The following is a 24,378-nucleotide window of genomic DNA, read 5'->3' on the forward strand; positions in this document are numbered from 1 at the left end:
CTGAGATAAAACTCCTGCTCTTTTTGGTTTTCATTGGCAAGAAATAGCTTTTTCCATGCCTTTATTTTCAGTCTATGTTTGTCTTCATAAGTGAAGTGTTTCTTCTGCAGGCAACAGATCAATGGGTCTTGATTTTTCATCCATTCAGCCAGTCTATGTTTTTTGATGGGTCAGTTTACGATACTTACATTCAATGTTATTATTGATGGGTAAGGACTTACTCCTACCATTTTGTTATTTGTTTTCTGGTTGTTTTATGAACTTCTTCTCCTTCTTTCTTTCCTTCTTGTCTTTTTCTAGTGAAGATGTTCTTCTCTGGAGATATGATTTAGTTTCTCGCTTTTTATTTTTTGTGCATCCATCGTATGTTTTTTGGCTTGAGGTTACCACGAGGCTTGCAAATACTATCTTATAACACATTATTTTAACCTGATAACAACTTAACACTATTTGCATAAACAAACAAGCTCAAAGAAAATTAATAAAAACTCTACACCTTAACTTTGTTCCCCAACTTTTTAACTTTTTGTTGTTTCTGTTTATAGCTTATTGTACTGACTATGTCTCGAAAAGTTGTTTTAGTTACTGTTTTTGATTAGTTCATCATTTAGTCTTTCTACTTAGCATAAGAGTAGTTTACACACCACAGTTACAATGTTATAATATTCTGTGTTTTTCTGTGTACTTGCTACTACCAGTGAGGTTTGTACCTTCAGGTACTATGTATTGCTCATTAATGTCCTTTTCTTTCTTACTAAAGTACTCCCTTTAGCGTTTCTTATACAATGGTCTGGTATTGATGAAATCCCTCAGCTTTTGTTTGTCCAGGAATGTCTTTCTGTCTCCTTTATGCTTGAAGGATATTTTCACCACATATACTATTATACTATTATAGGCTAAAAGATTTTTTCTTTAGCACTTTAAATATATTATGCCACTCTCTCCTGGCCTGTAAGGTTTCCACTGAAAATCTGATGCCAGATGTATTGGAGCTCCATTGTATGTTATTCGTTTCTTTCCTCTTGCTGCTTTTAGGGTCCTTTCTCTACCCTTGGCCTTTGGGAGTTTTATTACTATCTTCTTTGGGTTAAATCTGCTTGGTGTTCTATTACCTTCCTGTACTTCCATATTGATATCTTTCTCTAGGTTTGGGAAGTCCTCTGTTATTATCCCTTTCAATAAACTTTCTACCCCATATTCTCTTTCTCTACCTCCTCATTAAGGCCAATAACTCTTAGAATTGCCCTTTAAGTCTATTTTCTAGATCCTGAAGGCAGGCTTCATTGCTTTTTATTATTTTTTCTTTTATCTTGTCTATGTGTTTTCAACTGGCCTGTCTTCAGGTTCACTAATTCTTTCTTCTGCTTTATCAATTCTGCTGTTAAGGGACTCTGATGCATTCTTGAGCATGCCAATTGCATTTTTCAGCTCCAGAATTTCTGCGTGATCCTTTTTAATGATTTCAATCTCTTTGTTAAAATTTTCTGATAGAATTCTAAATTTCTTCTCTATATTACCTTGAATTTCCTTGAGTTTCCTCAACACGGCTATTTAAAATTTTCTGTTTGAAAGGTCCCATATCTGTTTCTCCAGGATTGGTCCCTGGTCCCTTATTTAGTTCATTTGGAGTGGTCGTGTTTTCCTGCATGGTGTTGATGCTAGTAGATGTTCTTTGGTATCTGGGCATTGAAGAGTTATGTATTTATTGTAGTCTTCACTGTCTGGGCTTATTTGTAGCCATCCTTCTTGTAAGACTTACCAAATATTTGGAAAGACTTCAGTGTTGTGATCTAATGTGTATCTGCTCTAGGGGGTACCCCACACCCAGTAATGCTACGGTTCTTGCAGAACCTCGTAGAGGTACCACCCTGATGTTTGGGACAAGATCTGAGAGAATTCTCTGGACTATCAGGCAGAGACTCTTGTTCTCTTCCCTTACTTTCTCCCATACATACAGAGTAACTCTGTGTGTGTTTGTTCTGAGATAGCTAAAGCTGGGGGTGGAATGACACAGGCACCCCTGTGTCACCACCACTATGACTGCATTGGGTCAGACTTGAAGCCACCACAGTGCTGGGTCTCACTCAAGGCCTGTTGTAACCAGTCCCTGGCTATGTTTGCTTAAGGCCCAAGGGCTCTATAATCAGCAGATAACAAAACTAGTTAGGCTTGTGTCCTTCTGACAGAGCAGTGATGTCCCCCAGTCTCTGTGTGGTTCCAGAAGTGCTGTGCAGGAATCAAGGACTAGAGTCAAAAACCTTAGAAATGTACCTGGTGTTCTATTGGATTGCAGCTGAGCTGGCACTCACTCCACACAACAAATCCTTCCCACTCTTCTCTTCCTTGTCCAAAGACAGAGGAGCCTGACCTCATAGTCACCACCACCCCAGGCCACATGGAGTACCACTAGACTCTCATCAATATTCCCTTAAAGCCCAAGATCTCTTAAGTCAGCTTGTGGTGAATACTGCCTGGCCTGGGATGCAGCATTCATGTCAGTGGGCTCCCCATTGGCCCAGGGCGGGTCCAGAAAGTGCCATCCAAGAGTCAAGTCCCGGAATCACAAACCACAAGAGTCTGCTTGGTGCTCCACTCCACTGTGGCCATGCTGGCACCTAAGGTGCAAGACAAAGTCTCCTTTACTTTTCCTTCCACTTTTCTCAAACAGAAGGTCTCTCTCTCCATAGCCACCACAGCTGGGAATGTCCTGAATCTCAGCTGAAGCCAGCAAGTCTCAGAGGCTCACCCAAGGTCCTCAATGTAGTACCTGGCCATCAATGCTGGTTATTTGGGGCCCAAGATCTCTTCAGATAGAAGGTGATGAATGCTGCCAGCACTGGGTCCTTTCTTTGAAAGCACTGGGTTGCCTTCTGGCCCAGGGTCTGTCTGGAAATGTCTTGTGGGAGCTAGGGATTGAAATGGGGGCCTCCTGACTCTGATCATTGCCCTATCTTGCTGTGGCTGAGCTGGTACCCAAGAAGCATGATTAAATCCTCCCCACTCTTCTTCTCTCTCCTCCCCTCAAGTGGAAGAAAGGGGTCTCCTTTGGAATCTCAAGCTGTGCAGCCTGGGGTTAGGGGAGGGGTGATACAAACATTCCCCTTTGCTGCCCCAGCTTGTGTCTCAATATGTCATGTGTCCCCCTAATCCGGTGCCTCTGGGCCTAGTTCTGCACTACCCCTAGCCTATGAGGGGCAGTCCTTATGGCCTAGGCTGCCTTTCAAGTTTACTTGGAGACACAGAGCATTGTAGCCCTTGGTGGCGAGGTTTGTGGGCACTCAAGTTAGGTTTGCTGTGATCAGAGACTCCCCTGTGGCACTAGGCCTCACCTATGAGTTGCAGTTCTTATGGCCTAGACTGCCATTTAAGTTTATTTGGAGACATGGAGCACTGTAGCCCTTGGTATCAAGGTTTGTGAGCACTCAAGTCAGGACTGCTGGGATCGGTGATTCCCCTGTGGCTAGGGCTGGTTTAAATGCTCCCTCCATGGATGGGCATCAGCTGAGTTTGGTCTGGTTTTTCTTCCTGCTCTAACAGGATAGCACTGAGTTCAGTGCCTCACAATTGCTGTGTTCTCCCTCCCGCAGCACCCAGAGATGCTCTCAGCACTGTGCCTCTACCGCCAGGGTTTGGAGAACAGTAGTGTCTGTGATTCACGACTGTTTTTTTCTATCTCTTCAGTGCCTCTTTCAGCAATATAAGGTTAAAACCAGGTTAAAGAGTTATCATCACCTGATTGTTGGTTCTTATGAAGGCGTTTTTTGATGCAGAGACAGTTGTTAACTTGGTGTCCTGGTGTGGGGTGGGGAAGAGAGAATGATCCATGAAGCCTTCTACTCTGCCATTTATCTCCACCCACTCCCCTTTGCCATTTATCTCCACCCGCTCCTCACTGTGTGTGTTTCATTTGTTTGTTTCTTGTTTTACTTTGTTTTGTTTTTTGAGATGGGGTCTCACTCTATCACCCAGGTTGGAGTGCAGTGGCACAATCTCAGCTCACTGCAACCTTCGTCTCCCAGGCTCAAGCTATCCACTTACCTCAGCCTCCCAGGTAGCTGTAACACGGGCATACACAAACACACACAGCTAATCTTTTGTATTTTTAATAGAGACCGGGTTTCACCATATTGCCCAGGCTGGTCCCTAACTCCTGAGCTCAGGTAATCCACCCTCCTCAGTCTACCAAAGTGCTAGGATTACGGGCATGAGTCACCATGCCAGGCCTCATTGCGTGCTTTAAATTCTGTGGCCCTGCAACATCTGACCTCAATCTCTGTTTCTACAATAAACACTGATTTGTTAAACAACGTGGGGATTCCTAAAGGCTCCATATCCTAGACTTTCATCCTAAAGAAAGGAAAATGAGAATCCTGGGGAGTTACCTCCCAACTACAATTTGTGTTGAGTCCAGGATTCTACACCCCTTTCCCCTAATGTTTTCTGTGTTGAGTCCACACTTGCGACATCGTCAGAAAACCGAAGACATTGAGGATGAGAACCAGGTCACTCAAGGGAATTTCTTTCCAGCACACAGCAGGGGCTCAACAAAGGGAGGGAAAATATGAAAGATGAGTCCAGCAGTGACCCTCACTCCCTGTCACTTGGAGGAGTGGGTGTGTTGGGATATGGTGGAGGACCTGAGGGATGACACAGGGAAAGTGCAATGACTTTAAAGTGAGGGTCAGTCACTAAGGGCCACAGAGAGGGCACAGGTGAGGGGAGGAGGCTTCAGTTGCCCCAGGGAAGGGATCTGAGGCCTGCCTGTAAATATGGCTGTGGAGGTCACCTTGCTGTCTTGTCCTTGGGTCTATTTCTGTGACCCCAGGCTACTCCAGAACCCCCTGGAAAGAAAACAATTGCCCCTCACCTTGGTGGCAACAAGGGCTGGAAGAGGGCAGGGATAGTCCAACTTCTCTCTTCAAATCCATTCTCAGGCCATCCCCTGATATTCAGGAAGGCACCTGCCTCTTCCTACCACTGCTCCCCAAGGCCACCCAAATCTAGGGAAAGGGCATCTTCAGGAGTGAAAGTGTAAAAACTCTGACACCCGCTTGTGTAAGTCACTCCATTACTCCCTCTCAGCAGCTTGGGAGTTCCCATCCCCATTTCCCTTTTTCCCTTTTCTTTGCCTCTAAGATCAGACTTCCCCATTGGGATCTTGTTCTCCTTCTAGCAGAGAATTCAATATTAGGAGGAGATCTATTCCTGTTCACTCTTTTCTGCCTTTGACTTCTAGTCCTAGAGAGGCTGACAGTGAGCTGACTTTCTGGATGGAGTGACTCTGGGTGCTGAGCAAAGGTGGGAACCCAGGCTCAGAGAGGGATTGCAATCTCATGTGTCTGGAATCCAAGTGGAGCTTCACAAGAACATTCAAATCACTGCACATGGGTGAAACTATCAACTTTTTCAACATCAAGAGTCAAAGGAAGTCCATGCTTTCAAGACAAATCAAAAACTGATTTATTTGTCCTCTGCACAGATCCTTACTTAGGACACCACCTCCCAGCCACTGCTTCTGGGATGACTCCTGAGGCCTATGGGGGTGCATAACGGTTCCAGTTCCAACACCACGTGTACAGGGATCTTCAGAGGAGGGGTGCCCTCACATCCTCCAGGCCATTTCCACCCCGTGGGAGGGTGTAGACTGGCCCAGAATTAACACACAGCCTGATAAGGAAGCAGGAGGTAATGGCATGGGCTGAGGCTCCTTCCACCTGCTCACACCCACCCCAGTTGTTAGCCCAAGGATGGCCCAAGAGGCTTGGACCCTTGAGTGGCCACCCATGGTGACAATGCACCCAGGACCACTATTTGGTCCCTGTTTCTCAGCTGTATAACTTGAAACTTTCCCACCAACATCTCCAGAGAGCAGAATTATCTCCCAGGAGAATCATGGCCAGGAGGTAATGAAGGAGGAGGGATTGGTGCCCTACTGACTTGACAGCTCCCTCCCTCCACTTTATATCTCTCCCAAGGATACATCACCCCTCACAGCACACCCCAAATCCATGCAACCACGCATCCAAGCCTTGGCTTCATAGAGCCTTGGCCGGGCTTGGAGAGCCCCAGTACATAATGGCATCCACCAGGAAGGTGGGCATGTAGCTCATGGGGAGGTAGAGAAGCTTGGCATCCCAGCCAGCTGAGTAGCGAGTGCGGGGATGGCAGGCAATCAGCGCATGCTCCATGCAGTTGGTCACCAAGGACAGATCCTGTGTGCACTTCTGCTCCATTCGTTCAGCTGATTTCTTATCTGTTAAGAATCAGAAATAATCCATGTATATTTCCACCTCTAACCGCTCCTGCTTTGGAGTCGCCTTAGAGTGGAAAGGGTCTAAGAACTCAGGCCACCCCACAACCCCCAGTCAAGCAATGCCTCAAATCTCTTTTATCCAAATTCCCTGAGTTGGAGCCCATCCATGTGAAAGTAGCAAGTGTCCCGCACCAAGTCATGTCTGTCTCTCTTTGGGAATATCTGGACTGCATAAATGATGGTCTCCACCCACAGTAGAAGTCTCAGCACATAAAAACAAGCTGTCTCTAATGCCAGCTTGTGATCAGCCACCAATGTCTTCCCTTTCTGGCTTCACTTTGTTCCTCAATAACGATGGGTTCAGACAGACACTGGTCCCAAGTTCTGAGAAGCCTGGACACTTGCTTTTCATGACCAGTTGACCACACAGCACCCATCATGGAAATGGGGCTAAAGGTCTCCACTTTGTGGGGAAGGGAGAGCCTGGGGATCAAACTCTAATGCCCTTCAGACACCAATGATAGGCAAGGGATTCCACACGAGGGTTTGCTTCTCTCCCCACTGTCCACAGCTTACTCACAGTCTGCAACAAACTTCTCGCCATAGGCCTCCTTGACCTCTGGACTGGACCGGTCCCAAATCTCCAGGAAGCTCTTTAAGAATCTCTCCTTACTGGTCACAGCAGTCTTGAAATAGCCAGGTTCAATCATAGCCACCTTCACCCCAAAATAGGAGAGTTCCCTCCTGCAAGACAGAGAAGCAGAGGGGAAAAACTTCAGGAGTCTTGGAAGGTAAAACAAACAATAAAAGTAAAACTATGATATCACAACAGATGAGGACAATGGGTGAAATAGAAAGCTTGGAATATTTAATTTCCAGCAATCAAGGGGTCATAATTATCATGGTGGTATTCCCTCTTTATGGAGTTTCCATATTTTACACACCTGAGCTTACTAGCCCTAAATCCTACCAATTCCAAAGCAAGGCAGCACCTTAGTGCTGTCTCCTCCTATGTCCCTCACATCCAGTGGATCACCAGAATTCCCACATTTTGCCTCCTCTCCAGTCCTCAGTCCCCTCCCTCATTTTCCTGCCCCAGGAATCTCCCTGGCCTCTGAGCTGGGTGATGGCAGTTGCCCTCTAAGAAGTATCTGTCTTCAGTCTGGCTCCCCACACTTACAACCACTGGGCTTCCTGCTGTCAGTGGGAGTCTAGAAGCTGACTGGAACAAGGAGCTCCCCTGAGCAAATCCCTTTTTTGGGGGGGTTCCACTGCCAACAGCATAAGCCACAACTCCTGTCCAGGGCCCACAGGCCCTCAAGGAGCCCACCTGTGACCACCTGCCCAGCATCCCCCACCAGGCTTGGCCTTGACCTTCACCACAAGAGGACTCTGCAGTACATGCAGGTGGCTAATGCTCACTCTGGGCCTGGGCCAATGGCATTCCTTCATCTAGGAGCCTTTCCCAGCCTTCCTTACCAGGCTGCCAGGTGGAGTTCTCAATCCCCAGCTTGAGTTTTCAATCCCCAGCTCAGAAGGAATCTCCAGGACTCTCCACAACTCAGGTGGGTACCATGGCCAGCAAGGTTGACTTGGTCACCAACCTTATAAGCATTGGCAGTCGATTCTAGATCTCTTGTCCCTCTCCCAGGTATCAAGTTTTAGGTTACAGACAAAACCTTGTTGATTAAGGACGGATTTTTGGCCACTTGGACAAGGGCCAAAAGTGTCTGTTGTGTGGACTCAGATGCTCTACCCATTGTCAAAGGGGCTCTGGACATGAATTCTGCTGGGAAAGACCATCTCCTGCATGCTGTCTTTGGGCCCCAGAGATCCATGAAGGAACGGCCTCAGGGCTTGAAGCATTTCTCTCCCTAGGGAGGAAGAGCCCCAAGGCCAGGCCACCATCTCCTGGTGTGGAAATATCTTTCCCTGTTTCTGACTCAGTGAGTGCTCTTGCGTCTGCATGAGCTTGTGTGTGTCTGCGGCCCTAAGGCATGCCCCAGGTTTACAAGTATTTCAGATTCCAGGGAGGAGGGGTTGGGGTCCTTCTATTATAGCAAGAGAGGGGTGTGAGCAAGCCACATGCCCAGTGTCAGCTGCTGGGAGAGCCTCCCTGGCCAGGGGACCAACACACACTGTTGTAGCTGATCTTTCTCTGCTCCTTCTCTAGGGTGCAAAGCATTCTTCCATCCAGCGCTGACTGCCTGGTCTGCCTTTGTGGCTCCAATACCAAGGTGCAATGGGAAGAAGTGTTTAGGGTCGTCCCCTGGGATTAGTCATTGATACAAAGTGTTCCCCTGTCCTGGGCTTGGTAACCTCAGTACCGTGTTCCTCCTGGCAGGATCTGAAGCCAAAGATCTAGGTCCAATTCTGCCTCTGGCAGTTTCTGACCAAGAGATCCATCCAGGGAAGAGGTATTGTTCAAGAAACTCTCTGACCTGGGGCCCCTCTTGTCACCCAGCACTCAGGAAGGTGCTTCCTGTGAATGGCCAGCCCAATCCAGAAAGAGGAAGATGAGGGTGTCACACATGAAGACAGAGAGGGATCTCATGAAAGGGCCTTACAGGCTGGGATTCAAGGAACTCCCTGGAAAAGACTTCCCCACAAGGACAGGAGCAGGAAGACTAGGGTGGGCCCCGTCCCAGATCCATACCTGAGGGAGTCGGAGAAGGCTTCCACGCCATACTTGGAGATGCAGTAGCCTCCACCAAAAAGTGACACCCGGCCCATGACACTGGAGACGTTGACCACACGGCCCCTGGCCTTCCTCACTAAGGGCAGCAGGCTCAGAGTCACATCAATCACCCCCAACAAGTTCACGTCCAGTATGGTCACAAAGTCCTGCTTGGTGAGCAACTCATTGGGGGCCGTGGGCAAGGAGATGCCAGCATTATTCACCAGGCCCCAGAGTCCTGGGACAGTGGAAAGATGAGAGAGCATCACTGTGTTGTGCCTGTGCAGGTGGACAGAGTTAGGGTGCAAATCACATCCCAATAAAATGAAGGCAGAATGACAGGTGCAGGACAGGGAGGAGGGTATAACAAACACCACAGTATCGCAGGGGTGGGGGCTGAGCATTCAGCAGCTGGTGGGCCACAAAACCCAGGTCTTTCTCCATTTACTCTTCGTGGACCAGCCTACTGCCTGAAAGACAATAAGCTATTACCCCTATTTAAGGATTGCATGAAATCATGTTGAAGAACTATTGTCCCTGCATTAGTCCGGAAACATGAAGACCAATGTGTTGTTAGTTAAACATGAATGTTGCAGACATTACAGACATTCAGCTGCATTTTCAGGTGTGCTAACACCTTATATAGTGATTGTCCAGCAACTATCTGTTGATGGAATAAGAGACAAGAAAGAGGCAGAGTGAGGGGGAGAGGGAAGAGAGAAAGAGACAGACCTGAAATCCTAGGCTTGGGGGAACTTGGAGAACATCCCGTGTTTGACCTCAGGGCACTGGTCTTGAAACATCCTGCATCAGTAACATTTTTATAGAAAGCACGGGGGGATTCCAATGCACAGGCTTTGGGAAGAAAGCAAGGTTGCCTCACCCCACTCAGTACACAGACTCCACCCTCTGCCCCAGAAAATGTCACCCTCTCCTCCTACTGCATCAGAAGCCCACTCTTCATCTTTCCCTTTAGTCCCAACTTCACCCAGCTCTGGGAAAATCTCTCCGGAAGATGCCAATACACAATCCCCAGGATGTCAAGTCAATAGAGTTTTCAACCCACAGAGCTAGGGGGCAGGAGCACAGGGTCCCTTGAGTCCAGGCAGGGGGTGGCAGTTGTTGATCTGGAAGGGTTGGCCCAGGCATATGAATCCGTCCCCTGCTCAATAACAGGCCCTGCCCTGATGCAAATGCAGATTCCTCCACCCAGACATCTCATTTTTAAGAATCCAATCAATACTCACACTTACAGAGATGTTGGCAAATAAAAGTCCACCAAGATGACATTTACGATGATAAAAAGCAGGAAGGAATTTCATATCCAACCACTCAGTATGGATTACATAGGTAAGGCTATTGGAAGGATACAGTATTCTAAGTAATTAAGTATAATTTTATAAAAACGGTCATTATGGTGGAAAAATGTTCATCTTCTCCAGAGAATTTAAGGTGACTGAAACTAAGAACAAAATATAAAATCCTCATTATGTATAATTGTAAAAAGGACTTATGTGTGGATGACAATTTCAGGGAAACTTTTGTTTTCATCTTTATTCTTTTCAGTGTTTTCCACAAAGATCATATTCTGCATTTATTGCTACATAAAATAAATCCATGTTTCTTTCTTCCTCTATAATAAGACAGATGAATTAGTGTAGTGAAAAGAAGAAAGAAAAAGTAACCCCTTACTAGTTCTGCCTTCCTTAAGCAGTCCTTATGCTGATACTCTCCCCTGAAGATGGAGATGATCATAGCTCTCAGTGGACGCTGATGGGCCCTAGCAAGAACAAGGTAAAGTGCTGGGAACATGAGCCCGGCTCCAGCACAGGCACAGCCTCCGTGCACACTTGCAGCCCTGTGCTCCCTTCTCAGCCATGCTCCAGCAAGTCTCCAGATCTCTAACCCAGGCTCTTAGAACTGAACAATCCATGACTTCTGCTTAGACAGGAGGGAGAGGATAGAGAGGAATTCTGGAGAGAAAATCTCATCAGGGCAAACTCTCCCCAAGACTAGACACCTCCAATGTCAGGAGAGGTTAAGGATTGAAAAGAGATGGGGCTCAGGCAGCCTGAGAAGTGAGAAATATTAGAAAGCTCCTGTTACTTCAACCCGGAAAGACACTGTAGAAATCTTCCCAGGGAGAGACAGGAGGTGGTCCCTTCACACAGAGGGAAGACACAGACAGACTTGAGAAACCTGGGTGGTTACCTTTGTCTCCCACGCACTCCTTCACCCACTGGGCGGCTGCAGCAACGCTCTCTGTCTTGCTGACATCCAGGGTCACTGTCTCCAGCCTGTCTGAAGTCTGGCCCCTCAGCTGCTCGGCTCCTTTCTCCGTCAGACACGCAGCCAGCACCCGCAAGCCTCGTGCATCCAGCTGTCTGGCCAGCAGGTTCCCGAAGCCAGAGTCACAGCCCGTGATGAACACATACTTATCTCTCAGGTGGCTCAGCACCTGCCTCTCCCGGTACCAGTGCAGAAGGTAGTACAGGCCCACGAACACTGCCAGGTAGAGCCACATGGCTTTGCAGAGGACAGACACAGACAGGCTGTGGGGGAAACCAGAGTCTGGCCTCTGTTCAGACAGGAGGATTTAAGAACACAGAAGTAGGCAGGGAAGCCCTCAGGCATTTTGGCAGGGAATCCTCACTTTCCTCCCTGATGACTGCCTGTCTGCAACATATTTATTCTGGCCCCACCTCTCTGCTCTTTGAACTGCTTTTGCAGTACTCATGCACACCTTTGCACACCTCAAGTCCTGCCCAGTAGGAAGATACTATCACTCAGCAATGTGTCCCTAGTCTCCTGATTTCTCTCTGCCTTGCTAGGCCCACTACATGCATGCTGTGTCCATGAAGGAGCACACACATATATTCACACAGGAACACACACAGAACCCACACAGGCTCACACACAGCTGCCCACACACACTCTCCGTGGCAAACACACCCCCTACTCTAAGTACAGGGGTCAAAACTGTCTCTACAAAGCTCCGATACCAACACCCCTGGTCCATGACCTTCTGAACATAGAAAGGCCTTATTGGGTAGCTACACATGGTTTCCAGGCACATTAGGTGGAAATCCCTCTCTGAGCCTGAGTTTCCTCATCCAGCTCCGCACCCCAGAATCACTCACTCCTCAGAAAACTAGGGCACAGTCAGGCTCTCTAGGATGAGAAGGAGAAGGCAAAGAGTGAGCAGAAACAGGTTCCCTCCTGCTATAATAGTTTTTTTGGGGCAGAAGGATTGCAGGATCCCACAGGGAGAATCCAACCTCAGAGGTAAAGAAAGCAGGGAGAGGATGGGCAAACAGGAACAGCTCCGGTCTGCAGCTCCCACTGTGATCGATGCAGAAAATGGATGATTTCTGCATTTCCAGCTGAGGTACCTGGTTCATCTCACTGGGACTGGTTGGACAGTGCGTGCAGCCCACGGAGGGTGAGCTGAAGCAGGGCAGGGCATTGCCTCACCCAGGAAGTGTAAGGGGTCAGGGGATTTCCCTTTCTAGACAAGGGAAGCCGTGACAGACTGTACCTGGAAAAACAAGACACTCCTGCTCAAATACTGCACTTTTCCAATGGTCTTAGCAAATGGCACACCAGGAGATTATATCTCGTGCCTGGTTTGGCGGGTCCCATTCCCACAGAGCCTTGCTCACTGCTAATGCAGTAGTCTGAGATCAACCTGCAAGGCAGCAGTCTGGCAGGAGGAGGGTCGTTCACCATTGCTGAGGCTTGAGTAGGAAAGCAAAGCAGCTGGGCAGCTCAAACTGGGTGGACCCCACTGCAGCAAGGGAAGCCTTGCTGCCTCTATAGACTCCACCTCTGGGGGCAGTGCATAACTGAACAAAAGGCAGCAGGAACCTCTGCAGACTTAAACATCCCTGTCTGACAGCACTGAAGAGAGGAGTGGTTCTCCCAGCATGGTGTTTGAGCTCTTAGAACAGACAGACTGCCTTCTCAAATGGGTCCCTGAACCCTGTGTAGACTAACTGGGAGACACCTCCCAGTAGGGGCCGACTGACATCTCATACAGGCGGGTGCCCCTCTGGGACAAAGCTTCCAGAGGAAGGATCAGGCAACAATATTTGCTGTTCTGAAATATTTGCTGTTCTGCAATATTTGCTGTTCTGCAATATTTGCTGTTCTGCAGCCTCCGCTGGTGATACCAAGGCAAACAGGGACTGGAGTGGACCTCCAGCAAACTCCAACAGACCTGCAGCTGAGGAAACTGTTTGAAGGAAAACTAACAAACAGAAAGGAATAGCTCAAAATCAACAAAAAGGACATCCACACCAAAACCCCATCTGTAGGTCACCAACATCAAACACCAAAGGTAGATAAAACCACAAAGATGGCGAGAAACCAGAGCAGAAAAGCTGAAAATTCAAAAAACCAGAGTGCCTCTTCTCCTCCAAAGGATCGCAGCTCCTTGCCAGCTACGGAAAAAAGCTGGATGAAGAATGACTTTGATGAATTGACAGAAGTAGGCTTCAGAAGGTCAGTAGTAACAAAATTCTCCAAGCTAAAGGAGGATGTTGGAACCCATCACAAGGAAGCTAACAATCTTGAAAAAAGATTAGATGAATCGCTAACTAGAATAAATAGTGTAGATAAGTCCTTAAATGACCTGATGGAGCTGAAAACCATGGCATGAGAACTACAGGATGCATGCACAAGCTTCAATAGCTGATTTGATCAAGTGGAAGAAAGAATATCAGTGATTGGAGATCAAATTAATGAAATAAAGTGAGAAGAGAACTTTGGGGAAAAAAGAGAAAAAGAAGTGAACAAAGCCTCCAAGAAATATGGAACTATGTGAAAAAACCAAACCTACATTTGACTGGTGTACCTGAAAGTGATGGGGAGAATGAAACCAAGTTGTAAAATATTCTTCAGGTTATTATCCAGGAGAACTTCCCCAATCTAGCAAGGCAGGCCAACATTCAAATTCGGGAAATACAGAGAACACCACAAAGATACTCCTCAAGAAGAGGAACCCTAAGACACATAATTGTCAGATTCACGAAGGTTGAAATGAAGGAAAAAATGTTAAGGGCAGCCAGAGAGAAAGGTCAGGTTATCCACAAAGGGAAGCCCATCAGACTAACAACGGATCTCTTGGCAGAAACTCTACAAGCCAGAAGAGAGTGGGGGCCAACATTCAACATTCTTAAAGCAAAGAATTTTCAACTCAGAATTTCATATACAGCCAACCTAAGCTTCATAAGTGAAGGAGAAATAAAATTCTTTACAGACAAGCAAATGCTGAGAGATTTTGTCACCGCCAGGCCTGCCTTACAAGAGCTCCTGAAGGAAGCACTCAACATGGAAAGAAACAACAAGTACCAGCCACTGCAAAAACATGCCAAATTGTAAAGACCATTGATACTAGGAAGAAACTGCCCCAACTAATGAGCAAAAAAACCAGCTAACATCATAATGACAGGATCAAATTCACACATAACAATATTAACCTTAAATGTAAAAAGGCTAAATGCCCCAATTAAAAGACACAGACTGGCAAATTAGATAAAGAGTCAAGACCCATCAGTGTGCTGTATTCAGGAAACCCATCTCACATGCAGAGACACACATAGGCTCAAAATAAAGGGATGGAGGAAGATCCACCAAGCAAATAGGAAGAAAAAAAAGAAAAAAAAAGCAGGGATTGCAATCCTACTCTCTGATAACACAGATTTTAAACCACCAAAGGTCAAAAGAGACAAAGAAGGCCATTACATAATAGTAAAGGGATCAATTCAACAAGAAGAGCTAACTATCCTAAATATATATGCACCCAATACAGGAGCACCCAGATTCATAAAGCAAGTCCTTAGAAACCTACAAAGAGACTTAGACTCCCCAATAATAATGGGAGATTTTAACACCCCACTGTCAATATTAGACAGATCAATAAGACAGAAGGTTAAAAAGGATATCCAGGACTTGAACTCAGCTCTGCACCAAGCCGACCTAATAGACATCTACAGAATTCTCCAACCCAAATCAACAGAATATACATTCTTCTCATCACCACATCACACTTATTCCAAAATTGACCACATAGTTGGAAGTAAAGCACTCCTCAGCAAATGTCAAAGAACAGAAATCACAAGAAACTGTCTCTCAGACCACATTGCAATCAAATTAGAACTCAGGACTAAGAAACTCACTCAAAACCAACAACGACATGGAAACTGAACAACCTGCTTTTGAATCACTACTGGGTAAATAACGAAATGAAGGCAGAAATAAAGATGTTCTTTGAAACCAATGAGAACAAAGACACAACGTACCAGAATCTCTGGGACACATTTACAGCAGTGTGTAGGAGGAAATTTATAACATTAAATGCCCACAAGAGAAAGCAGGAAAGATAAAAAATCCACACCCTAACATCACAATGAAAAGAATTAAACAAGCACGAACAAACAAATTCAAAAGCTAACAGAAGGCAAGAAATAACTAAGAGCAGAACTGAAGGAGATAGAGATACAGAAAACCCTTCAAAAAATCAATGAATCCAGGAGCTGGTTTTTTGAAAAGGTCAAAAAAAATTGATAGACCACTAACAAGACTAATAAAGAAGAAAAGAGAGAAGAATCAAATAGACACGATAAAAAATGATAAAGCGGATTTCACCACCAATCCCACAGAAATACAAACTACCATCAGAGAATACTATAAATACCTCTACACAAATAAACTAGAAAATCTAGAAGAAATGGATAAATTCCTCGGCACATACATCCTCCCAAGACTAAACCAGAAAGAAGTGGAATCTCTGAATAGACCAATAACAGGCTCTGAAATTGAGGCAATAATTAACAGCCTATCAACCAAAAAAAGTCCAGGACCAGATGGATTCACAGTGGAATTCTACCAGAGGTACAAAGAGGAGCTGGTACCATCCCTTTTGAAATTATTCCAATGAATAGAAAAAGAAGAAATCCTCCCTAACTCATTTTATGATGCCAGCATCATCCTGATACCAAAGCCTGGCAGAGAGACAACAAAAAGAAGAGAATTTTAGACCAATATCCCTGATGAACATCGATGCAAAAATCCTCAATAAAATACCGGCAAACCAAATCGAGCAGCACATCAAAAAGCTTACCCACATTGATCAAGTTGACTTAATCCCTGGGATGCAAGCCTGGTTCAACACACACAAATCAATACACGTAATCCAGCATATAAACAGAACCAACGAGAAAAATCACATGATTATCTCAATAGATGCAGGAAAGGCCTTTGACAAAATTCAACAGCCCTTCATGCTAAAAACTCTCAATGAACTAGGTATTGATGAAACATATCTCAAAATAATAAGAGCTATTTATGACAAATCCACAGCCAATATCATACTGAATGGGCAAAAACTGGAAGCCTTCCCTTTGAAAACTGGTACAAGACAGGATGCCCTCTCTCACCACTCCTATTCAACATAGTGTTGGAAGTTCTGGCCAGGGCAATCAGGCAAGAGGAAGAAATAAAGGGTATTCAATTAGGAAAAGAGGAAGTCAAATCGTCCCTGTTTGCAGATGACATGATTGTATATTTAGAAAATCCCATCGTCAGCCCAAAACCTCCTTAAACTGAGAAGCAACTTCAGCAAAGTCTCAGGATACAAAATCAATGTGCAAAAATCTCAAGCATTCCTATACACCAATAACAGGCAAACAGAGAGCCAAATCATGAGTGAACTCCCATTTACAATTGCTTCAAAGAGAATAAAATACCTAGGAATCCAACTTACAAGGGATGTGAAGGACTTGTTCAAGGAGAACAACAAACCACTGCTCAACGAAATAAAAGAGGACACAAACAAATGGAAGAACATTCCATGGTCATGGATATGAAAAATCAATATCGTGAAAATGGCCATACTGCCCAAGGTAATTTATAGATTCAATGCCATCCCCATCAAGCTACCAATGACTTTCTTCACAGAAGTGGAAAAAACTGCTTTAAAGTTCATATGGAACCAAAAAAAGAGCCTGTATTGCCATGACAATCCTAAGCAAAAAGAACAAAGCTGGAGGCATCATGCTACCTGACTTCAAACTATACTACAAGGCTACAGTAACCAAAACAGCATGGTACTGGTACCAAAACAGATATATAGACCAATGGAACAGAACAGAGGCCTCAGAAATAACACCACACATCTACAACCATCTGATCTTTGACAAACCTGACAAAAACAGGAAATGGGAAAGGATTCCCTATGTAATAAATGGTGCTGGGAAAACTGGCTAGCCATATGTAGAAAGCTGAAACTGGATCCCTTCCTTACACCTGATACAAAAATTAATTCAAGATGGATTAAAGATTTAAATGTTAGACCTGAAACCATAAAAACCCTACAAGAGAGGGGTGGAGCCAAGATGGCTGAATAGGAACAGCTCCAGTCTACAGCTCCCAGCATGAGCGACGCAGAAGACGGGTGATTTCTGCATTTCCAACTGAGGTACCGGGTTCATCTACTGGGGAGTGCTGAACTGTGGGTGCAGGACAGTGGGTGCAGCACACCATGCATGAGCCGAAGCAGGGCAAGGCATCACCTCACCCGGGAAGTGCAAGGGGTAAGGAAATTCCCTTTCCTAGTCAAAGAAAGGGGTGACAGATGGCACCCGGAAAATCGGGTCACTCCCACCCTAATACTGCGCTTTTCCAATGGGCTTAACAAATGGCACACCAGGAGATTATATCCCGCACCTGGCTTGGAGGGTCCTATGCCCACGGAGCCTCGCTCATTGCTAGCACAGCAGTCTGAGATCAAACTGCAAGGCAGCAGCAAGGCTGGGGGAGGGGCGCCCACCATTGCTCAGGCTTGAGTAGGTAAACAAAGCAGCTGGGAAGCTCGAACTGGGTGGAGCTCAGCACAGCTCAAGGAGGCCTGCCTGCCTCTGTAGGCTCCACCTCTGGGAGCAGGGCACAGACAAACAAAAGACAGCAATAACCTCTGCAGACTTACATGTCCCTGTCTGACAGCTTTGAAGAGAGTAGTGGTTCCCCCAGCACACAGCTTGAGATCTGAGAACAGGCAGACTGCCTCCTCAAGTGGGTCCCTGACTCCCAAGTAGCCTAACTGGGAGGCACCCCCCAGTAGGGGCGGACTGACACCTCACACAGCTGGGTACTCCTCTGAGACAAAACTTCCAGAGGAACGATCAGGCAGCAGCATTTGCAGTTCACCAATATGCACTGTCCTGCAGCCACTGCTGCTGATACCCAGGCAAACAGGGTCTGGAGTGGACCTCCAGTAAACTCCAACAGACCTGCAGCTGAGGATCTTGACTGTTAGAAGGAAAACTAACAAACAGAAAGGACATCCACACCAAAAACCCATCTGTACGTCACCATCATCAAAGACCAAAGATAGGTAAAACCACAAAGATGGGGGAAAAAACAGAGCAGAAAAACCGGAAACTCTAAAAATCAGAGCGCCTGATTTCTATTTGGACAACCTTTTTTAAAGTGTCCTTGTAGACCACACTGGAAGCAAGCCCTAGTAGGCATTCAATTTGCCCAGCCTTTCCGTGTTTCAGAGCCTCCAAAGTCCGCTTGCCTGAGTGCCACGACTAAAGTGGTGGCCTTTGTCTTATCTCATTTGTCCCATTCCTCCTGCCCCTCCTGATCTCTATTATAAAAAACCGAGATTGCCAAGTTCAATAGGGTTTCTAAGTTTTGCTCCAGGCCTAAGGTGGACTTTTGAAGTTTTTTTTCTAATGTCTGTAGCTGACTGAGTGATAAATTTATCCTTTAAGATTAGTTGGCCTTCAATAGAGTCAGGTGATAGAGAGGTATGCTTTCTCAATGCTTCCCTTAGTCTCTCCAGAAAGGCAATAGGATTTTCTTCCTTTCCCTGTTATAGTGGACATCATTGAATAATTTATAGTCTTCTTCCTAGTTTTCCTTAGTTCTTCTAGCACGCAAGTTAGCAAATGTCTGTGGCACCAAACTCCATGTTCTGATTCTGTGTCCCAATGAGGGTCTACACTGGGAACTGCCTGCTGGCCTGTGGGGAATCATTCTCTTTCCTCTGTTGTCATCCTATCATTGACCTGATTGAGATACCAGAGATCGCCGAACTCTCGGGCTGCAGTTATGGCGGCACCTCTCTCATTTGGGGTTAGTGTCTGATTTAGCAGTAACATTATATCTCTCCATGTCAGATGAAAGGATTATCCTAACCCTTGTAAAACATCAATATAGCCATCAGGGTTATCTGAGAATTTACCTAGGTCTATTTTAATTTGCTTCAAGTCTGAGAGAAAAAGGTACATACACATCAGGGTTATCTGAGAATTTACCTAGGTCTGTGTTAATTTGCTTCAAGTCTGAGAGAAAAAGGTACATACACTCTGGCTGGGCCAAATTCTCCATCTCCCACAGCTTGGAGGGGGCATAATCGGGGAATATGGGCACTCTTTTGTTCATTGTTTACCCCTTTGTCTATCCCCTTTTGGTCCCTTTGGGTTGAAGGGGGTCCTTATTAGTTGGGGAAGGAGTCAGGGGATGCTGGGGTAGGGAGATAGACTCTGAGGGCTTCCTGTAGGGCATAAATCACATTTTTTACATAATTGTGAGTTGTCTCTTAATGAAAAGAAAGTTTGTACATATGGCAGTTCACTCCATTTGCCTTCTTTCCACAAAAGAGGTCTAGCTGTAAGATGGTGTTATAATTTACATTTTCCTCAGGAGGCCAGGTTTCTCCCCCTTGAAGAGGATATCGTGGCCAGGTGGTACTGCAGAAGAATATAAGTCATTTCTTTGTTAGCGTCTGAGGGCCAAATTGGTCCCAATTCTCCAGAATACATCTTAGGGGCATTTTTGCCTGGGGGGGAACATTTCCCATCTAAAAAAAGAACACAGGGATGCCAGCACCCCAGTCATTTTCCGTTAAGCATTAGTCATAGAGTGTCCTGTATGGTCCTAATGCTTATTTCTTTCCAGGGTGTGTAACCACCCATGGACCTCTGCTTATCGGATTAGTTATGCTCACCGATGTAGCAGTCCTGTGCCTGTTTACCCACTTTTCTTTGAAGGGGGCTTGCCCCTCCACACCTGTGGGTATTTCTCATCAGGTGGAAATGAGAGACTGAGAAAAGAAATAAGACACAGAGACAAAGAATAGAGAAAGAAGAGTGGGCCCAGGGGACTGGCACACTCAGCATGTGAGGACCCACACTGGTGCTGGTCTCTGAGTTCTCTCAGTATTTATCGATCACTATTTTCACTATCTCGGCACAGGGAGTGCGGCAGGAGAACGGGGTGATGGTGGGGAGAAGGTCAGCAGGAAAACATATGAGCAAAGGAATCTGCATCATAAATAAATTCAAGGGAAGGTACTGTACCCGGATGTGCATGTAGGCTAGATTTACGTTTCTGTTTATCCAAACATCTCAGTGTAGCAAAGAGTAACAGAGCAGTATCGCCACCAGCATATCTCACCTCCAGCCATAGGGTGGTTTTCTCCTATCTCGGAATAGAATGAATTGTCGGCTTTACACGGAGACTTTCCATTCCCAGGGACATGCGGGAAACAGAGGCTTTCCTCTTATCTCAATCGCAAAGAGGCCTTCCTCTTTTACTAATCCTCCTCAGCACAGACCCTTTATGGGTGTTGGCCTAGGGGACGGTAAGGTCTTTCCCTTCCCATGAGGCTAAGGGTCCTGACTGCTACAAAGAAAACTAACAAACAGAAAGGACATCCACACCAAAACCCCGTCTGTATGTCACCGTCATCAAAGACCAAAGGTAAATAAAACCACAAAGACAGGGAGAAACCAGAGTAGAAAAGCAGAAAATTCTAAAAATCAGAGTGCCTCTTCTCCTCCAAAGGAATGCAGCTCCTCGCCAGTAACGGAACAAAGCTGGACAGAGAATGACTTTGACGAGTTGAGAGAAGAAGGCGTCAGATGATGGGTAATAAAAAAGCTTCTCCAAGCTAAAGGAGAATGTTTGAACCCATCACAAAGAAGCTAAAAACCTGCAAAAACAAATTACATGAATAGCTAACTAGAATAAACACTGTAGAGAAGACCTTAAATGACATGATGGAGCTGAAGACCATGGCAAGAGAACTATGTGACACATGCACAAGCTTCAGTTGCCGATTCGATCAAGTGGAAGAAAGGGTATCAGTGATTGAAGATCAAGTGAATGAAATGAAGTAAGAAGAGAAGTTTAGAGAAGAAAGAGTAAAAAGAAATGAACAAAGCCTCCAAGAAATATGGGACTATGTGAAAAGACCAAATCTACGTCTGATTGGTGTACCTGAAAGTGACAGGGAGAATGGAACCAAGTTGGAAAACACTCTTTGGGATATTATCCAGGAGAACTTCCCCAACCTAGCAAGGCAGGCCAACATTCAAATTCAGGAAATACAGAGAATGCCACAAAGATACTCCTCGAGAAGAGGAGTATCCAAGACATATAATTGTCAGATTCACCAAGGTTGAAATGAAGGAAATAATGTTAAGGGCAGCCAGACAGAAAGGTCGGGTTACCCACAAAGGGAAGTTCATCAGACTAACAGTGGATCTCTTGGGAGAAACTCTACAACCAAAACAGAGTGGGGGCCAATATTCAACATTCTTAAAGAAAAGAATTTTCAACCCAGAATTTCATATCCAGCCAAACTAAGCTTCATAAGTGAAGGAGAAATAAAATCCTTTACAGACAAACTAATGCTGAGTGATTTTGTCACCACCAGGCCTGCCTTACAAGAGCTCCTGAAGGAAGCACTAAACATGGAAAGGAACAACTGGTACCAGCCACTGCAAAAACATGCCAAATTGTAAAGACCATTGATGCTAGGAAGAAACTGCATCAATTAATGGGCAAAATAACCAGCTAACATCATAATAACAGCATCAAATTCACACATAACAATATTAACCTTAAATGTAAATGGGCTAAATGCTCCAATTAAAAGACACAGACTGGGCGGAGGAGCCAAGATGGCCGAATAGGAACAGCTCCGGTCTACAGCTCCCAGCGCGAGCCACGCAGAAGACGGGTGATTTCTGCATTTCCATCTGAGGTACCGTGTTCATCTCACTAGGGAGTGCCAGACAGTGGGCGCAGGTCAGTGGGTGAGCGCACCGTGCGCCAGCCGAAGCAGGGGCAAGGCATTGCCTCACTCGGGAAGTGCAAGGGGTCAGGGAGTTCCCCTTCCAGGGGTGACAGACGGCACCTGGAAAATCGGGCCACTTCCACCTGAATACTGTGCTTTTCCGACGGGCTTACGAAACGGTGCCCCAGGAGAGTATAGCCCGCACCTGGCTCAGAGGGTCCTACGCCCACGGAGTCTCGCTGATTGCTAGCACAGCAGTCTGAGATCAAACAGCAAGTCGGCAGCGAGGCTGGGGGAGGGGCGCCCACCATTGCCCAGGCTCGCTTAGGTAAACAAAGCAGCCTGGAAGCTTGAACTGGGTGGAGCCCACCACAGCTCAAGGAGGCCTGCCTGCCTCTGTAGGCTCCACCTCTGGGGGCAGGGCACAGACAAACAAAAAGACAGCAGTAACCTCTGCAGACTTAAATGTCCCTGTCTGACAGCTGTGAGGAGAGCAGTGGTTCTCCCAGCACACAGCTGGAGATCTGAGAACGGGCTGACTGCCTCCTCAAGTGGGTCCCTGACCCCTGACTCCCGAGCAGCCTAACTGGGAGGCACCCCCCAGCAGGGGCAAACTGACACCTCACACGGCCGGCCAGGTACTCCAACAGACCTGCAGCTGAGGGTTCTGTCTGTTAGAAGGAAAACTAACAGAAAGGACATCCACACCAGAAACCCATCTGTACATCACCATCATCAAAGACCAAAAGTAGATAAAACCACAAAGATGGGGAAAAAACAGAGCAGAAAAACTGGAAACTCTAAAAAGCAGAGTACCTCTCCTCCTCCAAAGGAACGCAGTTCCTCACCAGCAACGGAACAAAGCTGGATGGAGAATGACTTTGACGAGCTGAGAGAAGAAGGCTTCAGATGATCAAATTACTCCGAGCTACGGGAGGATATTCAAACCAAAGGCAAAGAAGTTGAAAACTTTGAAAAAAATTTAGAAGAATGTATAACTAGAATAACCAATACAGAGAAGTGCTTAAAGGAGCTGATGGAGCTGAAAACCAAGGCTTGAGAACTACGTGAAGAATGCAGAAGCCTCAGGAGCCGATGCGATCAAATGGAAGAAAGGGTATCAGCCCTGGAAGATGAAATGAATGAAATGAAGCGAGAAGGGAAGTTTAGAGAAAAAAGAATAAAAAGAAACGAGCAAAGCCGCCAAGAAATGTGGGACTATGTGAAAAGACCAAATCTACGTCTGATTGGTGTACCTGAAAGTGATGGGGAGAATGGAAACAAGTTGGAAAACACTCTGCAGGATATTATCCAGGAGAACTTCCCCAATCTAGCAAGGCAGGCCAACATTCAGATTCAGGAAATACAGAGAACGCCAGAAAGATACTCCTCGAGAAGAGCAACTCCAAGACACATAATTGTCAGATACACCAAAGTTGAAATGAAGGAAAAAATGTTAAGGGCAGCCAGAGAGAAAGGACGGGTTACCATCAAAGGGAAGCCCATCAGACTAACAGCGGATCCCTCGGCAGAAACCCTACAAGCCAGAAGAGAGTGGGGGCCAATATTCAACATTCTTAAAGAAAAGAATTTTCAACCCAGAATTTCATATCCTGCCAAACTAAGCTTCATAAGTGAAGGAGAAATAAAATACTTTACAGACAAGCAAATGCTGAGAGATTTTGTCACCACCAGGCCTGCCCTAAAAGAGCTCTTGAAGGAAGCACTAAACATGGAAAGGCACAACCGGTACCAGCCACTGCAAAATCATACCGAAATGTAAAGACCATTGAGACTAGGAAGAGACTGCATCAACTAACGAGCAAAATATCCAGTTAACATCATAATGACAGGATCAAATTCACACATAACAATATTAACTTTAAATGTAAATGGACTAAATGCTCCAATTAAAAGACACAGACTGGCAAATTGGATAAAGACTCAAGATCCATCAGTGTGCTGTATTCAGGAAACCCATCTCACGTGCAGAGACACACATAGGCTCAAAATAAAAGGATGGAGGAAGATCTACCAAGCAAATGGAAAACAAAAAAAGGCAGGGGTTGCAATCCTAGTCTCTGATAAAACAGACTTTAAACCAACAAAGATCAAAAGAGACAAAGAAGGCCATTACATAATGGTAAAGGGATTAATTCAACAAGAAGAGCTAACTATCCTAAATATATATGCACCCAATACAGGAGCACCCAGATTCATAAAGCAAGTCCTGACTGACCTACAAAGAGACTTAGACTCCCACACATTAATAATGGGAGACTTTAACACCCCACTGTCAACATTAGACAGATCAACGAGACAGAAAGTCAACAAGGATACCCAGGAATTGAACTC

The 24,378-nt window shown here is 45.8% G+C and overlaps 1 protein-coding gene across 1 annotated transcript in view; it reads right to left on the reverse strand.

The window, feature by feature from the left end:
- Positions 1-5,441: 5,441 nt before the first annotated feature.
- Positions 5,442-24,378, reverse strand: part of LOC129009666 (retinol dehydrogenase 16) — a 34,424-nt gene continuing 15,487 nt past the window's right edge. The window contains exons 2-5 of the mRNA XM_054443007.2: positions 11,142-11,482; positions 8,910-9,168; positions 6,834-6,997; positions 5,442-6,253 (exon numbers count right to left, since the gene is read on the reverse strand). Coding sequence (XP_054298982.1) covers positions 6,036-6,253; positions 6,834-6,997; positions 8,910-9,168; positions 11,142-11,482 — 982 coding nt within the window. The 3' untranslated portion in view covers positions 5,442-6,035. The remainder of the gene's footprint in view (positions 6,254-6,833; positions 6,998-8,909; positions 9,169-11,141; positions 11,483-24,378) is intronic.

Source organism: Pongo pygmaeus, chromosome 10 (assembly GCF_028885625.2).
Source record: "Pongo pygmaeus isolate AG05252 chromosome 10, NHGRI_mPonPyg2-v2.0_pri, whole genome shotgun sequence".
NCBI classification, from domain to species: domain Eukaryota; kingdom Metazoa; phylum Chordata; class Mammalia; order Primates; family Hominidae; genus Pongo; species Pongo pygmaeus.